General features: G+C 36.8%; 1 protein-coding gene across 2 annotated transcripts in view; it reads left to right on the top strand.

Annotated features, from left to right (window-relative positions):
• vari (MAGUK p55 subfamily member vari) overlaps positions 1-19,599 on the top strand; it is a 206,900-nt gene that overhangs the window by 152,471 nt on the left and 34,830 nt on the right. For both annotated transcript variants that reach the window (XM_090409244.1, XM_090409236.1), the window contains 2 exons: positions 4,662-4,770; positions 12,101-12,166. In XM_090409244.1, the coding sequence (XP_090265370.1) occupies positions 4,662-4,770; positions 12,101-12,166 (175 nt within the window). The remainder of the gene's footprint in view (positions 1-4,661; positions 4,771-12,100; positions 12,167-19,599) is intronic.

The following is a 19,599-nucleotide window of genomic DNA, read 5'->3' as shown; positions in this document are numbered from 1 at the left end:
AGGATAATGTTTAAAAAAATGAGAAAGTGTATGTTACAAATATGAAATGTTACAAGCATGAGGAGTAGTTGTATATTGCAAGATTGCTTTCAAATACTGGGAATGTTTGAGTCATTCATTACTGTTTAAATTTAGCTGAACTCCATGCAGTCTTTCTAATAAAAATTAGTTATGTACAGAGCTCGACAAATATACTAACCATGGCGAATAGATTTTGCCAACTGGCAAGTAATTTCAGACTGAACAAAATATATATTTCTAAATAAAAATACCTTTTTAAAGAAAGTTTTTTTAAACATGGATGCAACACAACTGATCAGTTTACACATCTCCTACCAACTTATTTGACTTATAAAACTCTGGTTTATTTATCATGCAACATTTGTTGCATGATAAATAAACCAGAGTTTTAGTAGCGTGGGACGTTTGATCTAAAAAAAAGGAAGGACAGCTATTGTTGACTTCAAATTGTAGAGTGAATTTGTTTTCTTCATGCAGTAAGTTAATTTTTTAGAAGAAGGGTTAACTGAAAGTTAGCACTTATAGATCAGATCTTAGCCTTAATGATCTTGTTAGACCATAGATATTTCAGATTTATACATTGTTTAAAGAATCTTGATAGGCTTCCTCCTTCATATAAACTTAAACATCAACTATCAGAAATCCATTTCAAGGATATGGAAAGTTATCTACTACAGAACATGTTTTCCACCTTTTTTGAATTTAAATTTGTGTATTCTGTCTGTAAATGCGAATCATATCTTATAGGTGCATAACTCTAAATCACATATTACCTAGCCACTATTAGCAACTTAGTATTTGGCTGATACTCCAAAGCTAATAACTGCAGATATTCATCAGTGTAATCATTTATAAAGATAGTCAGGTTCTAACTCAAATTCTAAGTTACTAATCAGTGGTCCAGCTATCAGACAAGATGAACACAAACGACACATTAAATACCTCCATTTTGATAAAACTGGCCTTTCTGACCACGCACTCCAAACATACCACAGAATTGACTGAAAAAATACCACAGCCCTACACCGCACCAAAACCTGGTTTGAGAGAAAATTTAAAGAGTCATGTGAAATGCTCGAACACAACCCAAATCTCAACAAAAATGATGGCCTAACGATTTCAAGAACATGGAGGACCCATCTACAACCTATATAACAACCTAAACTAGCCTTAGAAAAATCCCACTATAAGAAAACAACCTGGTGAAGTGTTTGGAACATTCAACAGCAACTGAAAGAAATCATTTTATAACAATCAGAACTATCCAGAAGAATATTAATACATGAGGACTTTAGCAGTTTACTGTAGTTGTGTTTATTTATTTATAATATATATATATATATATATATTTTTTTTTTATTTGTTTGTTTATTTTTTTTATCACTAGAGGTCAAGCTAGGAAAAAGGATTTATTAACTACGTAGATTTAGTTTACTAGTATACAGGGCATGAGCATGTAGCTTGTTTCCTTATACAGTTGTATTCTTCCGATGATGACCCCGATATAGAGTTCGAAACATCAAGTTTTATTTTATTAGTAATTATTAAAATAATCTGTTCAACACGTGTGTTTTTGTGTCCCTAAATTTACAAATATGAGTGCTGATCACCGTGTAACCTTAAAAGAAAGAATCATCATAATCCATGGAGATGTGACCCACAAGCAGTGCAGCCTCTACAATAAGCTAAAGATACGCATTTCCTCATTAACAAATCGACTAGCCTTTTTGAAACTATGTAGAGACAGCATCGTAATACCCAACTGCATTAAACTAAATCAGCCAAAGCGCTCCATATTTATGCCGGTTGGAAAAAGCCTTGTTACAAGAACAAATCCACGAGGCATGTAAAAATCTATCATCCACCCAAGCCAAAGTTCTACAGCTTAAATTTGAATTATCCGACTACGTTATTCTTGAAATTTGGGAGATTCTAGACAGGATCACTGACGACTCGGCCAAGCACTCATTACTGAAAAACAAAGAAAAATTAGTAATGAAATTTCAAGCCCTACAACAACAGAAAAGCACAAGACCATCAAGACACCATTACGAAAGGAACAGCCAATCACAAACCGACATCATAAGGAGCAGCCAATCGCCCACAAACAATGTTAGGAGCAACCAACCACCATCGGATCACTGCTCGGTTATCAACCAATCAAACCACAATCTCACCCAAGGTGTGAACTCTCGCTGCTAAAGAAAGGTTTGAACTACGCCATTGCTCAGAGGTCAGTAAACAAACTTGATATCATGTATCATATCGAGAGAGGTTTAAGATCCCTCCCCACCATTCTGGCTGATAAAATACGAATGGAAACATCGTGTATACTAAATTTAAACAAAAAACTAAGCACCAACTTAAACAAAACCGAAAATCTATCCCTTAAATCCTTAAAAAATAACCAAGACATTATAATCACGAAAGCAGATAAAGGCAATGCCACTGTCCTTTTAGACTGTACAACATACCTTGAAAAAATTAACCATTTAATATCGGACCACAACAGCTACCAAATGGTAAACTACAGCCCCACAAAACGTAACAAAAAGAAAACAACTGAATTAATCAAATCCATCCATACGTGGCCCGAAGAAACAACAAAAAAATTAATACCTCAGTATGCCTGTGCGCCCAGAATTTATGGCCTGCGAAAAATACACAAACCAGGCACACCACCTCGTTCGATTGTTGAAGGAATTGACAGCCCAAATTATCACTTAGCCAAAAAATTAGCTGCCACACTCAAGGAATTGGTAGGTCAATCCCCTTCCTACATAAAAAAATACACAACATTTCATTAATAAAATTAAAAACATTACACTCAACGACCAAGATTTATTAGTCAGCTTTGACATAACTTCCCTTTTCACCAATGTCCCGATCAATGACACGATCTTGCTCCTACAGAACATATTTCCACATGACATCATGGCCCTCTTTGCCCACGTACTCCGCTCCGGATATTTCGTGTGTCAAAGCAATTTTTACCTTCAAAAAGAAGGTACAGCCATGGGCTCACCACTTTCTTCCCCAATAGCTAACTTTTATATGGAAGACTTTGAGCAATGTGCTCTAGAGACAGCATGTCTAAAGCCCAAAATTTGGCTCAGATACGTCGACGATATTTTCGCCATTTGGCCCCATGGCCGCAAAGCTCTAAATACATTCCTTAGGCACCTAAACAGACAACACAAACGTATCCAATTCGCCATTGAAATGGAAAAAACAATTCTCTTCCTTTCCTAGACACACGTCTAGGAAAGGAAGAGACTTTCCTAGACTCACTTGTCACACGTATTCCCTCTGTCTGTCTCTCCTTCTCAGTTTACCGCAAACCTACACACAGGCCAATACATACACAAAAATTCTTACCACCACCCAACATAAAAACTAGGTGTCATAAGCACCCTTAAACACAGAGCCCTAACTATTTGTTCTAATGAACAGGCTCTAAACCAGGAATACAAGATCATCAACCAAACATTTATCAAAAATGAATACAGTAAAAAAACTATTCACAAGATCCTCCATAAAGATACTAGTAAGAACAAAAAAAGATTTCAAGAATGCTATTGCCATTCCTTATGTTAGAGGCATTTCTGAAAAAATAGACAGAACACTTCGCAAATACAACATTAAAACCACCTTTAAACCCCCAAATAAGTTAAGACACCTACTCAGTTCTTCTAAAGATCCGCTTCCACACCTAGCACACCCAGGGGTATACAAAATACAATGCACATGTAACATACCATACATAGGGGAAACGGCGAACTATCCCAATCAGACGAGACGAACACAAACGACACATTAAATACCTCCATTTTGGTAAAACCGGCCTTTCTGACCACGCACTCCAAACATACCACAGAATTGACTGAAAAAATACCGCATCCCTACACCGCACCAAAACCTGGTTTGAGAGAAAATTTAAAGAGTCATGTGAAATGCTCAAACACAACCCCAATCTCAACAAAAATGATGGCCTAACGATTTCAAGAACGTGGAGGACCCATCTACAACCTATATAACAACCTAAACTAGCCTTAGAAAAATCCCACTATAAGAAGACAACCTGGTGAAGTGTTTGGAACATTCAACAGCAACTGAAAGAAATCATTTTATAACAATCAGAACTATCCAGAAGAATATTAATACATGAGGACTTTAGCAGTTTACTGTAGTTGTGTTTATTAATTTATAATATGTATATATATATATATATATTTTTTTTTTTTATTTGTTTGTTTATTTATTTTTTTTATCACTAGAGGTCAAGCTAGGAAAAAGGATTTATTAACTACGTAGATTTAGTTTACTGGTATACAGGGCATGAGCATGTAGCTTGTTTCCTTATACAGTTGTATTCTTCCGATGATGGCCCCGATTTAGGGGTCGAAACGTCAAGTTTTATTTTATTAGTAATTAATAAAATAATCTGTTCAACACATGTGTTTTTGTGTCCCTAAATTTACAAATATGAGTGCTGATCACCGCATAACCTTAAATGAAAGGGCCAGCTAATTAATTTACTGTATATATAGTACAGCAGTTTGTTTTGTTTATATAAATATGCATTAGTATTGTTAGCATAAAGCAAATTTTAAAAAATTAAAAAAACAACTCATATTTAGGCAAGAAGAGTTGAATCAGTTGGACCAGCTGGTCTTATCCCATCTCAAGAATTGGAAGAAAGGAGAAGGGCATTTGTGAGGCCAGAATATGATTATGCTACAAAAACTAGTAAGTGCAAAATGCTACAAAAACTAATAAGTTTTTTTAATGAGATTGAGTGAAAACAAGTTTATGAAATGTTAGCATGTTAAATTATTATTATTAAGAGAGACTTCCAGGGAGTCAGAGACTCATCGAGGGAGGCCGCATACTACACATACCAGCTATCATAGTTATTCTTAAATTCTAGATTTTTCTCTCAGAAAAAGCTAACCCTCACACCCTTCTTGGTGGTTTTCATTCTCAGCTTCCAAGGATGCCCTCTCATCCTTTCCCCACCCTCCATAAATTGAAAAATTCCATCAATTGAAATCTTGTATGTACCTTTCAGAAGTTTGTAAGTCTCAATCATATCACCCCTCTTTCTCCTGTTTACTAGTGTCTGCAGTCTACAAATTCTCAATCTGTCTTCATAATCAGTATTCCACAATCCTGATATAATTTTTAACACTCTCCTTTGTACTTTCTCCAATATTTCAGAATCGCAATGGAAACCAGGAGACCAGACCTGTGCACAATAGTCCAAGAGGCAAAATAACATCCTTATCTTATCATCCTTAACTGCAATGTTGAAATGAACATTCAGTTATCTTTTGAGTTGTATTTGCAATCTTTGCCGCATGTCCCCTGAACTTCAACTTCCTATCTATTAACACTCCAAGATCCATAGCCTCATCAGTATCCTCTAGCCTAATCCCACTAATATAATATGACATTGGATATCTAATCACGCCGAAGTGCATCCCTTTACATTTACTTACATTGGACTGATACCCATTTTCCCCATGCCCACAATTCTAGCCTATTCAAATCATTCTGCAAGTACTGCATATCAGCAGCATTCCTGATTACCCTACCTCTTTGCATCATCATCAACATATAGATGTATGTTGCTTGTTTAATCTTCCCAATAGCATTAATGTATAGATTGAATAACAGTGGACCAAGCACTGATCCTTGTGGTACACCACTAGTTACCTTAAATCTTGCAGACTCGCATCCCCCATGGAACAAGTAAAATATTTCATCTATTTTAGTTACAATTTTTAGTAAAGATGGCAAATTTATTTATTTATTCTTATGGCAAAAAGGAATACAGAACAGCTACAGGTCAATGTCCTGTCTGGAATGCCAATCCAAGGCCTCATCTGTCACCTTGTGGATGTCCCGTAGGCCACCACCGTGAAATTGGTGCCTTGGGCAGTCGTTCACAATATGAGTTATCATCTGAGCCATGGGAGAACAATCACAAAAATTAAGGTGGTATAACAGCCTCCATTTATGTAGTAGGCAGCCACATCTGCCCTGGTTAGTTCTGATCCTGTTGATTGATGACCAAATCCGCAAAGAGCAAAACCAGGCTGCAGAGCACAGGGATCTTCTAACAGGAAACCATTTGTTGGGAGATCGTTGGATAAGTATTCTCTCCGCATGGCAGGGCAACTGAAGAGAGGTCGTCCCTGGACCAGAAAGGCTTTCTAGATTTTAGACGAAGAGTAGGTGGATTTATGAGGGTCTGGCACAGGGGCAGGAGTGGGTTGCTCATTGCTTTATTAAATTCTTTAATTGAGCTTGTCTTCTCCGTATGTTTGGTGGAGCAATGTTAGATAGGACAGGCAGCCAGGAGAGAGAGAGAGGTGCTTCTCACTGTCCCACTAATTGTGTGCATAGTTGAGTTTGTATAATGTTAGTGTACACTTCTTTCCCAGATAGGGGCACAATATCCTTGCTGCAGAGAATGCAAGGTCTAGTGCAGATGACCTTAGGACTTCTGTACCACAACCCCAGGTTGTTCCAGCAAGTTGTACATGTAGATGTTAAAGAGTAAAGGGGATAACACAGAGGCCTGTTGGAGACCATTGTGAAGCAATCTGGGCCTGCTCTTTTTTCTGTCAATATGGACCCAGATCTTTCTGTTGGAGAGAATGAATTCAAAAAGCTGGAAGTTTTTTTTTGCACCTTATAATATTTCCTAGCTTTAGGAGGAGGCTGTTGATCCAGACTGTGTCATAAGCTGATGTTAGGCCAATGAAATTGGCTCTGGATTTAAGTTTCTTCTGGAAGCCTGCTTCAATCTGTGTTATCAGGGCCAGGACCTGGTCACAGGACCAGAAGTGCTCTTTCAATGAGTGGCAAAATTCTTTTAAGGAGAATTCTTTCAAAGAACTTAAAGGTGGAACAAAGCAAGGAGATAGGTCATAGATTTTTGACATCATGTGGATCTTTCCCTGGTTCGGGCATGGCAATTATTTTGGTTTCCTGTCACAGATTTGGTAGTTTTCCAGTCCTTATAGTTTTTGAGAAAAGGGCAAATTAAATATGGAAATAGACAGCAGAATAAGCAATGCTCAGATAGTGTGGAGTCAGCTGAATAAATTTATGCAGAATAAGAGAAATTAGTCAAAACACTAAACTAGCAGTTTTTTTCTAATTTTTCCAACTTATGGATCTGAGAGAGAGATCTTAGAAATAAAGCCGTTAATCACACTAGAGACTGCAGAAATGCAAGTTTTGCAAAAAATGAGCAAGGAACAGATGGCATCAATGCCAGTAACATATTAAAATATGAAGATTTTTAGGAAGGAACTTGTCATTTAGTATTCAGGAATGTATGATCAGAACTAATCTAAGGTCACTTAAATGAGTAAAAGAAAGTTGAGCAAAACAGGTGTTTAATGCCAAATGGTAGAGGTAAAAAAGACCTTAAGGATGATCAAGATCTAGGTGGATTGATGCAATTAGAAGTTCCCTGGAAGACAAAAATATGAGATCTTACAATATTTGAGTCTTGGCAAATATAAGAACAGATTAAGTTGGAGTAAAATTGTTGGTAAGAGGTTAATAAGGATGTAAACTTAATCAGGTAGAACTATCATTGTACCCTGTTATACACCTTGAGGATATATATAACATATAAAATGGCAAAAGGAAGACCAAGATTGGTGGATTGATGTCTTGGCACCAATTTTACTAATCTATCCTTTCCCATTCTGTTTAAGTGGCCACACTACTTTAGATTAGCTCTACTCACTCAGTAATATCAAGTTCCTAAGTTTTAAAAGAGGTATACTGTGAGTAGACATATTGATACAAAATAAATAACGGAAAAAACTCGTAGAAAGATTATTTAATAGTATAATTTCGCCTGTGTGTCACAGGCATCTTCAGTACATTAAGCTCAAAATTAAACACTAACTGACAATTCCAAAAAGTGCCACCTAAGTAGCTGGTGTAAGATAACTAAAAAGGTCAATAACTCTCCTAAAAAAAAATTAATACAATAAAAAGTTAGGAAAGATTAGCTGATTTGTAAAGTACTATCTCCCATAAAGGGGATAGACGTAAGCTGTCGGATCTGTTTAAGTTAGGAGAATGAAGTAGAGTTTCACATGTTTCTTTATAAAAAACGGACTTTTGTGAAGAACTCTTGAACAAACGGGAAGATCTGCCTCTATTCGCCTAGAAGAACACCAATCTTATATTGAATACTTTAAACCTGAAAAGTCTGGACTTTCTGAACATGCCATCTTCACTAGACACAGAGTTCATTGGAGAAAGACAAGAGTTCTTCACAAAAGTCAGTTTCTCATGGAACGCCTTTATAAAGAAACATGTGAAACTCTACTTCATTCTCCTAACTTAAACAAATCCGACGGCTTACATCTATCCCCTTTAGGGGAGATAGTACTTTACAAATCAGCTAATCTTTCTTAACTTTTTATTGTATTAATTTTTTTTTTAGGAGAGTTATTGACCTTTTTAGTTATCTTACACCAGCTACTTAGGTGGCGCTTTTTGGAATTGTCAGTTAGTGTTTAATTTTGAGCTTAATGTACTGAAGATGCCTGTGACACACAGGCGAAAATTATACTATTAAATAACGTGAGTTTTTTCCGTTATTTATTTTGTATCAATATCAAGTTCCTTTCTAATATCTTCATTTTTAATAATTCTGCCATTGATACCATTTTATTCCTGTAATTTAACTGCCATTTGTGATCGCTAGTCTTTAATCAACTAGTTTGAACACACTGTCTTGTATACTGCTAGCTTTAATGTTTTGGCTAATTTCTCTTAATTCCATATGAATTTATTCAACTCTCCCATCATACCTGTGTTGTTTATTTTATTGTCTATTTCCATTTGGCAAGTATAATTTACTTTGTAACCAACTGATAAAACTTCCTACAACTATCTCTCTGATCCACAGCATTTTAATAATATGGTGACATATAATATATGATTTCTGCATTCATTCAACCTTGGTATTTTTCTAGGTAGCAACAGAGGAATAAAGTTGATGTCCCACATAATGAAAATCCTAGAGAGGGTTCTTGATGGAAGACTGGGGAAGGAGGTGGAGATTTCAAAGGAGCAAGTTGGCTTCATGCCTGGTCAATCGACGACAGATGCTATCTTTTGGTTAACAGATGGAAAAGTTTCAAGAGAAGCAACGGGAGCTACATCTGGTATTTATTGATCTGGAGAAAGCGTATGATAGAGTGCCAAGGCAAGAAGTCTGAGGGAGAAGAAGATACCGGAGAAATATATCAGGCTGCTGCAGGAGATGTACAGAAATGTGAAGACAAGAGTTTGGACCTGCCTGGAAGAGACAGAAAGTTTTCCAGTGACAGTTAGCTTGCATTAAGTCCGTTCCTGTTTAATATTGTGATGGAGGAGGTGAGCGAAGACACACCTTGGACTATGTTGTATGCAGATGACATCGTGCTGTGTACAGAATCGAGAAGTGGCAGCTAAACTGGAAAGTTGGAGTGAAGTACTGGAAGAGAGAGAGATATGAGTCTGAGCAGAAGTAAGATATAGTATATGTGTTGCAAAGTGGATGGCAGCCAGGAGAACAGATCTGGAGCTGGAAAGAAATGTCATCAGGAAGGTCAGTGACTTTAGATACTTAGGTTCAACAATGAAAGAGGATGGTGAGGCTGAGAAGGAAGTGGGATGCAGGATGGAGGAACTAGAGAGAGGTGGCTGGAGTGCTATGCGATAAGAGACCAGCTATGACGTATGCTATGGAAACTGTGGCCCTGAGGAAAAATAACATCAGCAGGATGGAGGTAGCAGAGATGAGAATGCTTAGGTGGATATGCAGTGTGACCAGAAAAGATTGTCTGAGAAATGACTATGTAAGGGGAACTGTGAAAGTTATGAACTCAGGAGCAAAGATACAGGAGACAAGGTTGAGATGGTTTGGTCATGTGATGAGGAGGGAGGAAGAGTATGTGGGAAGAAAGGTCATGCAGGTGGATGCGCAAGGAAGGCGGAAGCATGGGCGGCCAAAGAAGAGATGGAGGGTGCTGGTAGAAGAGGACTTGAGGATGAAGAACTTGGATGTGGTTACAGCCCAAGAGAGGAGGTTGTGGAGGAGACTCGCCACAAACAGCGACCCTAATTAAGTGGGAAAAGCTGTGGAAGGGTTGCTTCTTCTTCTGCACATTTGAAAGTAAGTGTGCTTTGCATTGTGCGATGTCAAGTCGCCATCCTCTATATACAAGTCATCTAGTCGTGAAAATACTTGATGTGCAAACCTCCTTTGCTTACACTTTAGTAAATGATTAAACAAAAATATTATTCTGTGGAAGTATAATCTACTTTTTAACCAAGTGAAAAAATTTCTACAATTCAAGAAACAGTATGACAAGTGGTCTGAGTGATATGTGTCCCCCCCACACACACACACACACAACACGATAAGTCCATTACTCTCTGCTCCAAGATGTCTTGTTATGAAACATACCATCTGACCTTTTTATTAGTCTGGGGGCAAGATAATATTATCAGGAATTTGATGAACAGTTCAGAGGTTTGTAAATTATTATTTTCTATTATCCTTGTAATAAAAATCTCATTAGCTTGCTCCAGGGCTAATAAAAAGATCAGATAGTTATTTCATAATGAGACATCTTTCTTTTCTTAATCAATCTCCCAATGGCTGAGGATTTCTCCGACCCTGGGTATTAATTTCTTTACCTTGTCTTCTGTCATTCTAAGTGCATCCCCTGACCTTCCAGTTAGAGCAGAAATTTGATCCAGCCATCTGTCATGGAGCCTTCCTCTAGCTCCTGACATCTTGTCCTTCATGGAGAGTTTTTCAGTGTTCTCTCCCTCTCTGCTGGAGATGTGTCCAAAATATCTGAGGATTCTTTTCTCCAGCATGTTGCATATCCTTTCATTGTAATTCATTTTCTTAGTTCCTGCATATTACCTCCATTGGAAGAGAGCAGTGAGTCAAGTAATGGGGGTAGAGTCTGGTAAGTTCTGATTAACACCTGGAACAAAATTGATATATTAAAGGTACTAGTATGTTCTTTCTTGTAGTTATATCAATTGCTTTATTATTATTATTATTTGACACCTCCAGGGAGTCCAAAGATGCATCCAAGGGAGGGCACCTGCTCTACAGCTCTGTTTCCAACACTCATTCACCAACTGACCACAATTACACCAACGCCATCTACCGCTGACAACCACCACTAGTTTTTCTACAGACAATCACAAACACCCATGCCCATGGCTGGATTCGAATCCACAGCCTTTTGGCTGGAGAGTGGATATGCTAACCACTCGGCCAGCCAGGCTGGCTGGCCGAGTGGTTCTCTTTTTGTTCTAGGTGTTTATCAGAACTTTCCAGATCCCGCTCATAGATAAACTGATCAATTTTATCTGTGTTATTAAGCAGTGCCGAAATATTTCCATTATGATTCCTATCTAGGATCATCAGCTTTGTTTTATTGATGTTAATTTTGAGTCTATATGTCAAGCTATGCTATTCTATTCTTCCAAGGAGTTCATGTCATTTTCATTTTCTGTTAGCATCATGTTGTCAGCATATCTTAAGTTATTGATTCTTGAGCTGCCTAATGTCATGCCTCTATCCTAGTATCAAAGTCATTCAGAAATCTCTTGATGATCTTCTCACTATAGACATTCAGGAGCCCAGGAGATTCAATACAACCTTGCCTTACTCCTTTTTGTAATGAGAATTAATCTGATAACATGTTATCAATACTTACTTCAGTTTGGTTATTGTTATAAAGTTGACTTATTGTTTTTGCAAAGTGGAGAAAGAAAACATATTCTGAATTAAAATTGTTTTTCTCTTGGAAGATGCATTTTTAATGATTGAATGCAAATTAAATAAGTTGTCAGCAATTTTTTAAATTAAATTTAATGGAGATTTTGTTTTTATCTTTAAAAAATGTGTGCGCTACAGCAATTTCTCATTTTTACTCATATTTTCAAGAATGGTATTGCATGCCAGAAATTTTTCTTAAAATAGGTTTACATTTATTTTTATTTTATTTATTTATTTTTTTTGTAGCTATGTGTGGTACAAAAGTCACAAAGAAGAAGAGGAAAACAATGTATCAAATCAAAGCCAATGCTGGTAAATGTTTAATATTTTATGAAATTAAAAAAGTAAATAATTACATATTAAAAACGTTTTTGTATTTATTACTTTTAATTGAAATACCAAAGATTTTATGATTATTCTTGTACTCTTTATTCTTAGATTTTTGTAAATAAAAATATTTTTTTGGCTACAACATGACAGAATTTCGTGTTGTAGCCAAATTCTTGTTTATCCAGGTGACACTCCAGCCAAAGTTTCGCTGGCTGGAGCGTCACCTGGATAAACAAGACCCCCATTTTCCCCAGGGAACCAGGGCTAACGGTGAAAAGCCAGCTACTGGAACAAATCCTAAGTCACATTCCAACTTAACATCAGCAGAGTTCAAGATCAGTACTATCAACATAAGAAGCCTGAATGGCAAAGAAATGGGGCTAGCTGAAGAATTGGATAAGTACCAGATCGACATAATAGGGGTGACTGAAACAAAAAAGACAAAAACTGGCGAGATCTTTCTGAGCAATAAATACAAAATGTTATATTCAGGTAATGACAGTCCAGGAACAAGTAACAGAACAAGTAAAACTTTTCTGCTACTTAGGCACAATTTTTAGTGAAGATGGTAAATTAAATATGGAAATAGGAAGTCAACTGAATAAATTTATATGGAATAAGAGAGAAATTAATTAAAACACTAAATTAGCTGTATACAAGTCAGTGTTCAAACCAATTTTAACTTATGGATCTGAGAGCTGGATTAGAAGTAAAACACTTGACCAGACTAGAGACTGAATATATGAGAGTCCTGAGAAAGATTAGGGGCATGAACAGATGTCATCAATGACAATATTATATTAAAAACAAGGATATTAGGAAATAACTTGACATTGTTAGCATCCAGGAATGTGTTACCAGAGCTAATCTCAGGTGGTATGGTCATTTAAACAGAATCAGAGAGGGAAGATTAGCAGAACAAGTGTTTTCTGCCAGATGGGCAGGAAAAGGACCCAGAGGAAGAACAAGATACAAGTAAAAAGTGCCTTAGAAGATAGAAATATAAGATCTGATAAATAATGTTAGAGTCTTGACAGGTAGCAGGTTGATTTGGAGGAAAGTTAGTTCTGGAATAGGAAGTTAGTAATGATGTAAATTTTTCATGTAGTACTATCATATCCTGTACACCCTTGAGGGTGTGTCAGGAATTTTATGAAGATGATTTTTTTTTAATCGTGTAAATGAATTTCAAAATATATCTCTTAATTGAAAAAACCTGTAGCCCTTCATCTGTATTGGACTAATGGTGAATATATTGTCCATGTAATGTGCCCATTGTGTTGGTTATGGAGAGAAACAGTTCTAAATGTTCTAGGTACTAATTTTTGTCTATCAAAATATAATTGTGGCTTGGTTTTCAACATGTTAATTTTATAATGCTGTGTTTGTCAAAAGGTAACTCCAACAAAATAAAAGATGCTCTCCAAATGCCCATTTGTATATATCAATGGATCTCCACTCACATTGTGAACTCAAGTTCACTCATCATTAGTAAAGCCAGAAATGATTTAGTTGTGCAAATGAAAGAATAAAACAGCAAAAGAAACTGTTTATTCTTAACATCTGGTGAGGTAAAGAGTTCCTTGTGCATACAAGAAACTCTTTACATTGATATAATATAACCTAGTCCAGTGGTGGCGAACCTTTTTATGTCCACGTGCCAAAAGTTTAAAAATCGAGTTGCTGATGTGGCCGGCACATCAACAACTAATTAATTAATTAACATTAATTAATACAAAATTAATTGCAGAATTTTATTGAGACAAGTTTAAACATTAACATAGAATTTCATAAAATGAACTCATAATTTGACATACACATTGTCATATACAAATCAATATCAACCTATTATCAATTTATTAATTTATCAATATCAATATATCAATGAGATTTTTGCTGTTGTACATTAGATACCAAATGCTTTATATCAGGTTCATATTTTGTCACTTTTAGTAATGCACACGCGGAACTAGATTCATCAGTCATTCTATCTCTTAAACTGTCTTTTATAAAATTCATTTCGAAAAATAATGACTCACAAGCATATGTAGAGCAGAAAATTGATAATATAGCCATCGCTAGTTTTTTAAACAACAAAAGGTTTCAGGAATGGCATTCCAAGTTCTCGATATTTCCTCTTCTGCATTCTTTTTAATTCCGCCCAATAATCAATCATTTTCCATTATTTCCAAGTCATTTCTCAGATCGACAAATTTTTGTTTCCATATAGAACTCCTGTACTATATGGAAACTGTTTCAGTCTATGCAACTAATAGATTGAAAATCAATTAGTTGCATTTCTATATCTTCCAAATTCAGACACTTAAAAATCTCCAAGTTGAGTTCATCTGTTGATGTTGTGTCCGGATGCAAAATAAATTTTGATGTCTCTGCAAATTGCCTGACTGCATAAATCTTGAAGAAAATTTCTTGATTATCGATGAGTAATTGTAGAAAACTATTTTGTCAATTTAACTTGATCTGTTTTTTCATGGGATTCTAGATCTGCAAAGAATTTTTTTGTATTTGGAAAATATTGGAAGGTATTGGAAATAACGTCACGATTAAAAATTGGTAATTTAGCTTCGGATGCTTTGATTAAATCAAACATGACAATAATTGTCTTGTTAACACCTTGCAGTTTAACATTTAATTAATTTAAATATAAACACAAATCAGTAAAAAACATTAATTTCGAAAGCCATTCGACATTCATTAATTGATTGTATTTTTCAATGATTTTCTCATTATGTAAAAAAAGTCTGACTTCATCTGAACACTCAACAAATCTTTGAAGAACTTTTCCACGACTTAACCATTGGACGTTGTTGTACATAAGTAAACCATTTTGCACAGAGTTTACCTCACTTAATAATTCTATAAATTTTTGTTTATTTGAAGCGTGTGCCAATATAAAATTGACCAATTTTGTTACAGTGCTCATAATATCTTCCAGTGGCTTGAAACTAGCCTTTGCGCATAAAATCTGCTGATGTATAATACAATGAAAACCCAGAACTGAATGCCCAATACGTTCAGTAATAAATTGACGAACCCATTTTCCTCTTCAGTCATACTGCGAGCACCATCAGTAGTTACTAATACAATTTCGGAGGGATCTATATCTCATTCAGCAAGTGCATTTACAACTGCGTTGCAAATATCTATTCCTTTTGTTGTTGTTACTAATGATGTTAAACTTATCAATTCTTCTTTGATATTATTCCCAACACAATAACGAATAAAAATTGCTAAATAAGCTGATCCAGTTATGTCAGTACCCTCATCAAGACAAAGAGAAATTAAACCAGAAGATTTTATATCTGCTTTTTGCTGATGAGTTATATTTTTAGCCATTTCTATGATTCTATCTTTCACCTTGTTTCTAGCCAAAGACATGTCTTTTATTCTTTGAATAATTTTTTCCTTGTTTTCAAAATCTTCAAAGAGAACTGGTGTGCATTTTAACCATGCTTCTTTTATATATTCCCCATCACTGAAAGGTTTCCACTGTTTTGGCAATTACATTTGAGGCAAAAAAACTAGCAGCAGCTATATTTGAACAACTGCAGATAAATTTCATTAGGGTTGTTGACTGGATATTGCTATTTTTAATTGCCCGAGCAATAAATTCTTTCTGTTCGTCCTTGCTTTTCTCAAGGAGTGATTTATGGTTTGTCTCATGATGACGTTCTGCACACAACTGTCCCAGAACATAAAACGCATATTGCTTTGTCTTTATTAATCATGCCATACCCTTCAGTCCACCAGCTTTGGAACTCTCTGCTGCATGACTGTGATAATTTTCGCCAGCCATGTTCAGTAGAACTGTAACAAAATAATTCATAACTTAAATCAAATGCTTTTTTTTATAGTTTCAAAAAAAATCAACATTTTATTATATGCTTAAATTATATTATCTTTATAATTCCCATTTACAATAGCAAAAACAAAACAGTGCACATTTGCAACAATAATGCACTTGCGTCTGCTTATTTCTGGTGGATGTGCAGTGCGAAATGCATAATGAACGCACGTGAGATTAGAAAAGGGAAAAGTCAGGGAATCCTAAATATCAGTCGTTCTCAATTCTTTTTCTATGAGACTGTATTTTTATTTATTCTTACTGTATTAGAGGGCTCAGTCCCAACAAACTTACTCATAAATACCGTTCCCATTTTTATAAAGTTCATACATTAAACTAACATAAGTATTAATATTATATAAATTAAGTGGATATTAAATCCAACATTATTTTAAAGCCGACTACAGTAACTATAGAATTTTCGTTGGAAATTTGACCAGCGAACTTACGGGAATACCCTCGTTGCCATACTACCAGTTGCTCTAACGGCTAGGACAACATGTTGGAGGCTTAATGGATTTTTTACAACACTCAAAAAGAATTAAAATAGACTTTAATACTTCCTATATTTCGTCCTAGTCACTAGGACATCTACGGGGATTACAAAAACAATTAATGTAACATATACACAAATAACAAACAATACTAAGCCCAACCACGTGGGTGACACTAAAGTCCTATCTAGGTAGAGCGCCCTCTAAGGGCAGTAGTAGGTGGCCTGGAATGTAAGGTGGGAACTCTGGTGATGAGTGTTTCCCAAATCTTCGGAAGCTTAATGCAACCTTATTTATTGAGATTTGGTTGGTTTTTGAGAGCTGCTGCTGCTTCTAAGAAAAGTCTCTCTTTCTTGAATTTGCTGTGGTGGAGCATGGTGGTTTTCTTCCATGATACCCTGTGGGTGGTGTCCAAAACATGGTCAGCCAAGCCTGAATGGCCATAGTTGTGTTTGAAGATGTAAGACTTGTGTTCCTCAAGACGGATGGATGCTGATCTGCCTGTCTGTTCAAAGTACTCCAGCTTACAGGAACAGGGTACTTTGTAAACTCCAGGCAGAGAGAGAGGAGGGAGCTGATCTTTCATAGAACGGATAAGGTAGCAAGTTTGCAGTGGGGCTTATATGCTGTGTGTAGGTTGTACTGTTTTAGTATCTTGGCTATTTTTTCGGATGTGCCACGGATGTAAGGTATGGTGATGGCATTTTTAAAATCTTGTTGACAAGAAGGACGGGGAATGGGGGAGGAGTTAATTATTTTTTTGATACTGTGATCGCTGTAGCCATTGGAGAGGAAAGTGCTGTGTATGTGGTTAAGCTCAGTAGTGAGGGCGGTTCCACTGGAACAAAGATTGTGGGCTCTCTTGGTAAGAGTTTTAATAATGCCATATTGTTCAGAGGGGTGGTGGTGGGAGAGTTTATGAATGTATCTGCCTGTGTGTGTGGGTTTTCTGTATACGGTGAAGGTAAGTGTATCATTAGGCAGGCGTGTGACTAAGGTGTCTAGGAAGGGTAAACAATTGTTCTTTTCCTTTTCCATAGTGAACTGGATTCTTGTATGTAGACTATTGAGATGACTCAGGAAGGAGTCTAACGTGTCTGGGCCATGAGGCCAAATAGAGAACACATCATCTACATATCTTAGCCAGATAGAAGGTTTGAGTGGGGCTGAGTCTATGGCTCGTTTTTCGAAATCTTCCATATAGAAATTGGCAAGAGGGAGTGAGAGAGGGGAACCTATGGCAGTTCCCTCTATCTGCTTGTAGATTTTGTTGTTCCAAGAGAAATACCCAGAGTTAATGGCAAAGGAAAAGAGATCTAAGATGTCAGAGGGAAAAACGTTTTCTAAGAGAGATAAGCTGTCAATTAAGGGAATATTGGTAAACAAAGAGGAGATATTAAAGCTTACCAATATGTCTGTCTTATTCAAGGTTAAATTTTCTGTGAGGGCTTTAAAGTGGGTAGAGTTTTTATATAGGAAGGGGACCTTCCGGTGAGGGGGATCAGAGAGTTGGCCAGCTGTTTTGATAGTCTATAGCAAGGTGCATTGGTGGCATCTACTATAGGCCTGAGTGGGGAATTGGGTTTGTGGATTTTTGGTAAACCGTATATTCGGGGGGGACGGGAGCGGAAAGGTTTAAGTTTTTTCGTGACGTCAGGGGGCCAGGAAGATACTTTTTTGAGTAAGATTTTTAGTTTCTTAACTTGTGTTTTTGTGGGGTCGTGTTCTAGCGGGATGTAGGTAGTGCGATCGCGGAGGATAATGTTCATTTTACGATTGTATTCACTGGTATTAAGAACGACTGTGGCATTACCCTTATTCGCTCTGGTGTTGACGATACTTTTTTCTTTACGTAGTTTCATGAGAGCCGTGCGTTGGGCATATGATAAATTACTTTTTGGCGGCGAAGAATGCGCGAGGATGTTGGCTACGTCAAGTCTGATGTTGTTAGCTATCTCCAACGGTAAGCGACCAATTCCACGTTCGATGTTCACCATTACGTCAAGCACCAGCACTTCCTTCGGAGCGAGGGCAAAATTACGGCCGAGGCAAAGCGCGCTGACGGCATCGTCGTTGAGCCTTTCGGAAGAGAGGTTTATTACTGTCTGGAGCGGTTGAATTTGTGGTTCTGGTTTGTTTTTCACAAGGTTGCTATATTTCTTGATGTGTTTATTTTTTATTTTTTGAATTCTCTCTGTGCGGAAGTTTCCGAAATGCCAGAGAGAATCGACCAAAGTTCAGGGTTAAGAACGGTGGAGAGCTCTGAATGTAAGGAGCCAATGGCGGTGTTCGTCACTGCGAGGTTAGCAAGTGTAGAGGCGATTTGCTCGCGGAGTAATGCACGGCTGGCACGGTTATATATACGAAGTGGTTTTGACCAGAGTTCCCACCTTACATTCCAGGCCACCTACTACTGCCCTTAGAGGGCACGCTACCTAGATAGTACTTTAGTGTCACCCACGTGGTTGGGCTTAGTATTGTTTGTTATTTGTGTATATGTTACATTAATTGTTTTTGTAATCCCCGTAGATGTCCTAGTGACTAGGACGAAATATAGGAAGTATTAAAGTCTATTTTAATTCTTTTTGAGTGTTGTAAAAAATCCATTAAGCCTCCAACATGATGTCCTCACAGCACTTAAGCCTCTACACACGTATTCTAATCATCCATGGAGAAGAATTAGCACGCAAATCGAAGCAATACGGTAAGTCAAAACTACGACTATCTAGGCAACTAAATAGGCTTTCCTTTTTAAAACGATGTCGGGATACAAGAGTGATACCAAACTGCGTTAAAATGAAGATCAATTTCCATTCCAAAAAAGCACTTCGTGTATATAACCGTGCCAGCCGTGCATTACTTCGCGAGCAAATCGCCTCTACACGTGCTACCCTCGCAGTGACGAATGCTGCTATTGGCTCCTTACATTTAGAGCTCTCCACCATTCTTAACCCTGAACTTTGGTCGATTCTCTCTGGCATTTCGGAAACTTCCGCATAGAAAGAATTCCAAAAAATAAAAAATAAACACATCAAGAAATACAGCAACCTTGTGAA

This window comes from Typopeltis vanoorti, chromosome 2 (assembly GCF_054136105.1).
Source record: "Typopeltis vanoorti isolate ZY-2024b chromosome 2, IOZ_Tvanoo_1.0, whole genome shotgun sequence".
NCBI lineage: Eukaryota > Metazoa > Arthropoda > Arachnida > Uropygi > Thelyphonidae > Typopeltis > Typopeltis vanoorti.
This window is presented reverse-complemented; position numbering and strand designations above follow the sequence as displayed.